General features: G+C 53.9%; 1 protein-coding gene across 1 annotated transcript; it reads left to right on the forward strand.

Annotated features, from left to right (window-relative positions):
• Positions 1-1,085: 1,085 nt before the first annotated feature.
• TRIM56 (tripartite motif containing 56) lies at positions 1,086-3,398 on the forward strand. Its single transcript, XM_006859655.1, has one exon. It carries the CDS (start codon positions 1,086-1,088, stop codon positions 3,396-3,398), a length of 2,313 nt encoding a protein of 770 aa, XP_006859717.1.
• Positions 3,399-6,626: the final 3,228 nt, after the last annotated feature.

Here is a 6,626-nt window from a genome sequence, read left to right on the forward strand (position 1 = left end):
GCCGCGGGCGCGGCGCCTGCCGAAGGCCCTTGTCAGCGGGTGGGAGACACGCTGCCGCTACCGGAGGAAGAAGAGGTCCGGGCCTCTGTAGGGAAGAAGGCGGGGCTTGAGGCCGTGCACGTCGGTGTCCCGGGCTGGGGACGGAAGTTGCTCAAGTCCCACTAGTTTCAGTTTTGTTTCTCTTCCAGGCGCCCAGCAACTGTGGCGTCCACTCCGGGGAGGCCTTGGCCAGCTGGGGCTAGGTAAGGAAGCGGGAGACTGCAGTGGGAGACAGCTGGGCTGCAGGGGAGGGCTGAACTTAAGGGAGGGGGGAGGGCGGGAGGCAGGAGAGGAGAGAGTGTAAGGCAGCGCAGGGCCCCCTCGCCCCTCATTCCACCACCTCCTCTTCCTCTACCCCAACCAGAAGTCTAAAGTTCCCTCTGAAACATCTCTCTCTGCTCTCTCCTTCCGGCCTGGGAAAAGGGGAGATGCCCTCAGTCAAGTGCTCACAAACCACCGGACTTGAGCTGACCCTCCAGGGGGCTGGGGGCAAGCTGTTAAGAGGAAAGGTCAAAGGAAAAAGACTTAGGAGGGCCCTGAACTCCAGCAGCCCCTTTCCCATCTGCTCTAGAATCCTTTTTAGGAAAAGTCAGCAGGAAGGGACTGACCCCCTCCCCCCACACCACCACCACCACCACCAGTGTGGGTCCCAGGGTCTAGGAGAAGACTGGTGTAGACATCTGGAGCTGGGTGGATGAGGGCCTACCTGACCTCTTCTGTGAAGATGCCCTTCCAACCTGACCTGCCCCCAGCCTTCATTCTCACAGGCTTAGATCTACACTATCCACATCACCTGTGAGCGTCTGAGTTCCTAAGTGGGCTTGCCATTTTTTCACAGCGTCTGACACAAGGAAGCAGCAAAGCCAGTTTGCTGGATGTATGTGAGGAGGTGGAGAGGGACTCCCTAACTCAAGAGGACCTAGAGGCCAGAAGGAAATCCCTTGCCGTTCAGGTGACATAGCAGACCTGGGGGTCCCCCTGGGCTTGAGGATGGGGCAGGCTGGAGGGTGCTCTCTGATCTCTAACCCGGACCCTCCACTTGCAGCATGGCCTCCCAGGGATCCACACTCTCTCTGCTGGAGGCCCTAAGCAGTGACTTTCTGGCCTGTAAAATCTGCCTGGAGCAGCTGCAGGTGCCCAAAACCCTGCCCTGTCTGCACACCTACTGCCAAGCCTGCCTGGCCCAGCTGCCCGAGGATGGCCACCTGCGATGCCCCGAGTGCCGGGAAGTTGTGCCCGTACCACCCGGGGGGGTGGCTGTCTTCAAGACTAACTTCTTCGTCAATGGGCTCCTGGATTTGGTGACTGCACGGGCCGGGGGAGACCTATGGGCAGGGAAGCCAGCTTGTGCCCTCTGCGCCCTGATGGGGGGCACCAACACCGGAGCGCCAGCTACTGCCCGGTGCCTGGACTGTGCTGATAGCTTATGCCAGGCTTGTGCCGATGGGCACCGCTGCAGCCGCCAGACCCATACCCACCGAGTGGTGGACCTTGTGGGTTACAGAGCAGGGTGGTATGATGAGGAAGCCCGGGAGCGCCAGGCAGCCCAGTGCCCCCAGCACCCTGGTGAGGCTCTGCGCTTTATGTGCCAGCCCTGCTCCCAGCTGCTGTGCCGGGAGTGCCGCCTGGACCCCCACCTGGACCACCCATGCCTACCCCTGGCCGAGGCAGTGCAGGCCCGGAGGCCGGGCCTAGAGGAGCTGCTAGCGGGTGTGGACAAGAACCTGGCAGAGCTGGAAGCTGCCCAGACCAAGGAGAAGGAAGTCTTGGTCCGGCTGCGGGAGCAGACGGCCAAGGTGGGGATGCAGGTAGAGGAAGCAGCCGAGCAGGTACTCCGGGCCCTCCTGGCCCAGAAGCAGGAGGTGCTGGGGCAGCTCCGGGCCCACGTCGAGGCTGCTGAGGAGGCTGCTCGCCGGAGGCTGGCCGAGCTCGAAGGCCGGGAACAGGTGGCCAGGACGGCGGCCATGTTTGCCCATCGAGTGCTCAGCCTGGGTCGTGAGACTGAGATCCTCTCGCTAGAGGGGGCGATTACTCAGAGACTCCAGCAGCTGCAGCGTTGCCCCTGGACACCTGAGCCAGCCCCCTGCCGGTTGCCCCAGCTGGAGCTGCATCCCGGACTGCTAGACAAGAACTGCCACCTGCTCCAACTCAGCTTTGAGGAGCAGCAGCCACAGGATAGGGGGGAAGATGGAGCTGGGACCCAGAAAGCTAAGGCAGCCCAGAGTCAGGGAAAGGACCAAGCCAAGATAGAGAGCCAGTTCGGTGGAGTCCAGTCCCAGAGTGGGGATGTTGCCAAGTGCCCAAAAGAGGAGAGGATACGGATTCAGAAAGAAGATGGGGCTCAGACCCCAAAAGAGGACAGGGGCCAGATTCAGAGAGAAAATGGGGCCCAGACCCCCAAAGAGAATAAAGCTCATATCCTCAGAAAAGATACAGAAGCTGTGTCCCAGAGAAGTGGCAGCTCCCACAGGAGAAAGTTCAACGAGAGGCTTAGGTCGATTTCCCGGGACCTTAGCCCAGCACCAGGGCCAAACCTGGAAGGCTCTGGCCTCCTTCCCAAACCTGTCTTTTTATACAGCTTCCCCACGCGGATGCCTGGAGACAGGTGGTCTCCCCGGATCACCGGCCTCTGTCCCTTCGGTTCTCAGGAGATCCTGGTGGCAGATGAGCAGAACAAGGTACTGAAACGCTTCTCCCTCAATGGCGACTACAAAGGCAAGGTGCCAACCCCCGAGGGCTGCTCCCCGTGTAGCGTGGCTGCCCTGCAGGGCGCCGTGGCCTTTTCGGCCGGCGCTCGGCTCTACCTCATCAGTTCTGATGGCGAGGTACAGTGGCGCCGGGCTCTGACCCACTCACAGGCCAGCCACGCTGTGGCTGCCCTGCCAAGCAGAGATAGGGTGGCTGTCAGCGTGTCAGGCTACGTGGAGGTTTACAATATGGAAGGGAGCCTAGCTACCCGGTTTGTCCCCGGGGGCAAGGCCAGCCGGGGCAGCCGGGCACTGGTGTTCCTGGCAACCAGCCCCCAGGGCCATTTTGTGGGGTCCGATTGGCAGCAGAATAGCTTGGTGGTCTGTGATGGGCTGGGCCAGGTGATCGGGGAGTACAGTGGTCCCGGCCTATATGGCTGCCAGCCAGGCTCCGTGTCTGTGGACAAGAAGGGTTATATCTTCCTGACCCTTCGAGAGGTCAACAAAGTGGTGGTGTTGGACCCGAAGGGCTCACTGCTGGGCGACTTCCTTACAGCCTACCACGGCCTGGAAAAGCCCCGGGTGACCACTATGGTGGATGGTCGGTTCCTAGCCATTTCCCTCAGTAACGGAACCATCCATGTCTTCCGACTCCGCTCTCTCAACAGTTAAAGGGGCTCAGACTGGGGCAGGGGGGAGGGCAGGGCAGTGGGGAGAGCAGAACTTCCATGACCTGGGACAGATGAGGGCATTTTCTAGAAGGCCAGGGTTGGTGACTTTTCAAGTGCAGTGCCAAACTTGCTAGACTCTCTTCTGGTGTTCAGGGATAGGGACCAAAGGTGGTGGCCTGACCATGTTCACCCCCCAGAACAGAGGAGCTGAGGGTGCGACTCCCTCTTGCTTCTTGTGGGGGTTACTGCTGTTGCCAGGTTTATAAATGTGTCCTGGTTTGCATTCTTCCAAACCACTCAAAAGGGAGTCTTAGGGAGCAGACAAAAGCAGGCATCTGAGCCAAGAGGGGCTCAGCTGTCCACAGCTTAGGGTGTACATGGCATCTTGCACCTATCACAGCCAGGGAGTATAACCCTTAGGCATTGGGGTTCACGTGGGAACAAGTGTAGACACTCTAAAGGCACCAAATGACTGCTCCAGGAAGACCACACCTGTCAGGGTATCAGGGTTGGCGCCTGGGCTAAGTGTCCCCGGAAGGAGATGCCCCAAGCCAACATGGGCAAGACCTTGGGTGTGTGTAAAATTTCAGCAGAGCAGCCCTTGTTTGACTGGCTTCTCATTTGTGGGACTTGTTACTTTGTTTTTCTTTAGCTTTCCAGAAAATTCCATTTGAGACATTTTGGTCATTACTTGGCTGAATGAAAGGGAGAAGGAGTCTGTCCTTCTGTCAGTCTTGGTTGCTGGGAGAAACAAACTCCTCTGGAGGCCAGACATAGCTTTGGGGCGGCCATGCCAGCCAGAAAATGCAGAGAAGTTGGTAGTGGGGCCAGGACAGACGGCTGTAGGAGTGGACTGGGAGCCGCGACCACTCAACTGCTAACGGGCAGTGGCAGTGCCCATGACATTGAGTTACTTGAGTAAGTGGCGAGGACCTGTTAAGTCAGGGACTGCCAGGGAGATGACCAAAGGGAATCTTAGTGTTAGGAATGACGGGTAGATATGCAGATTGAAAGTACAGGGCTGAGGGCTGAGGGAAAGAAACTTCTTTTCCAGGGAGGTCAGCTCTTGTTTATTGACACAGTTAGGGGGAGTCAGTAACGTCCAGATGGCCAAATTCAATTACATAAAAATTTTAAATGTGTACACAGCAAAGGATAATCAAGGTGAAAAGGAAACCAATCAAATGGCAGACTTTTTGTTATCACAGTAAAATTAAAATGAAAAAAAAATAAAGAAAACCAGTAAAAGAAAAGGGAGACCTGGTAATGCCAGGGTTAAGCATTCAACTGCTACCCCAAAAGTTGGCAGTTCAAATCCACCCAGTGGCTCCACAGGAAGGAGACCCCCGCAATCTGCCCCCATAAGGATTATAGCTTAGGAAACCCTATGGGTCAGTTCTACCCGGTTCATGAGATCACTCTGCATTGGAATCAACTAGACAGCACACAGCAAGAGTGGGGTCCCCAATATGTGCAGTGACCGAGAGACCATCTCAAAGGCCCAAAGAAACAGCACCCACATAGGCATGGACCTCCACAGTTCGCTGTCAAGTCGATTTTGACTCAGCGGCCCGACACGACAGAATCGAACTGCTCCCTAGGATTTCTGAAGCTGTAGATCTTTACAGGTGCAGAAAGCCTCATCGTTCTCCTGAGGAGGGATGGGTGGGTTTGAACTGATGACCTTGTGGTTAGCGAGCCAATGTTTAACCCATTGTGCCAACAAGGTAAAGCTTAAAGGACAGAAACCAATAAAAGGATCTTTCTCTTTTCATTGAAAACACATGCCTAAGGGGGCTTTTGAGGAGCCTAGTGGCATGGTGGGTTAAGCATTGGGCTGCACTAACCCCTGTGAGTTTGAACTGCCAGCCTTGCAGTTAGTGGCTTAATACCTAATCCACAGCGCCACCAGTGCTACTTAGGCATGGGCTAGTGAATGGGCAAATACTTACCTTAAAGTCATCCAAAATAAATTTTAGAAATTTGCTGTGGAGAAATAGTTAAACTCCTGTTGCTAGAAATGTTGTAATCTTCCTGGAGAGCAATTTGGTAGTACTTGACAAGACACACACCACACACAAAGAATGTAAGGACAAGTTACTCCACTTGTGGGAATACTTTCTGGGGGAAGAGAAACCAAATGAAAAACATTTGCATTGAGATATTTGTGGCTGCCCTCAGTTTGAATGATTAACTGGAAATTGTTCAGCTGTGGGGTGACAGCTAAGTAGATTGTGGTATATTAGGACCATGGATACTGTCTTCATGTCTGGAAACTATTTAGGAGAACTAGAATCATATGATGTAATCATAAGCAAAAAGATGGAGAATTTGGGATGATCATCATACAATGATAACAACATGGCAAAAGTATGTCTGAGTAATTATCGAGTAGAAATAGGATCAGAATTTGCCAATAGTGATACGGGAGCTCAGGTTCTTTTTGCGTTATTATTCATATACACGTTGCTACTTGAGTTATTATTCATTAAATAACATATGTTCTTGAATATTTACGTCAAATAGAAAATCCACCTCTATGGAGATTTAAGGATAGCTGATGGAATTGAGAACGGATGTGTCAGCTAAGAGTAAATGAGATTATGTGACCAGAGGAATAAGAAGAAAGTCAGAGCTGGTCAGGGCTGGATAGCAAGGAAGGGCCTGGCCAAGTAGGGCAACTGCCCAAGGAACCCACCCTAGAAAAGTGTCACAGGCTCGGGCCACACTCACTGAATGAGGACAACTCAATCAATGGCTCCCTTGCCTGTTTGGAGCAGCCGTTGTTGAATGGTGGTGGTGGTGGTTATGTGCCGTGAAGTCGGTTCTGACTCATAGCCACGCTGTACAGGGTTTCTGAGGCTGTAACTGTTTACGGGAGCAGAAAGTCTCATCTTTCTCCCGTGGAACCGCTGGTAATTTCGAACTGCTGACCTTGAGGTTAGCAGCCGGAGTCATAACCGACCACTACGCTACCAGAGCTTCTTCGTTGTTGGTAAAATTAGAATATCATTCAGGGAGGAAGAAAGGGAGTGTAAAACTTCTTTTTTATTCTTTGTGCCTAGAAAAGGAAAGAGAATGAGGAGAAGGAAAGAGCATAGATCCAAGTGGAATTCTGGGTCTTCCACAAAATAGCCGTGAAATCTTGACCTCTCTCCTAGCCTCGATTTTCTACACAGTAAAACAGGGATAATAGCGTCCACCATGCCCACCTCACTGGGTTGTCATG

Source organism: Chrysochloris asiatica, unplaced genomic scaffold (assembly GCF_000296735.1).
Source record: "Chrysochloris asiatica unplaced genomic scaffold, ChrAsi1.0 scaffold00034, whole genome shotgun sequence".
Classification (NCBI taxonomy): domain Eukaryota; kingdom Metazoa; phylum Chordata; class Mammalia; order Afrosoricida; family Chrysochloridae; genus Chrysochloris; species Chrysochloris asiatica.

What these genes read in the sequence shown, in the direction of transcription:
- TRIM56 (XM_006859655.1), top strand. Translation starts at nt 1,086, where the DNA reads ATGGCCTCCCAGGGATCCACACTCTCTCTGCTGGAGGCCCTAAGCAGT.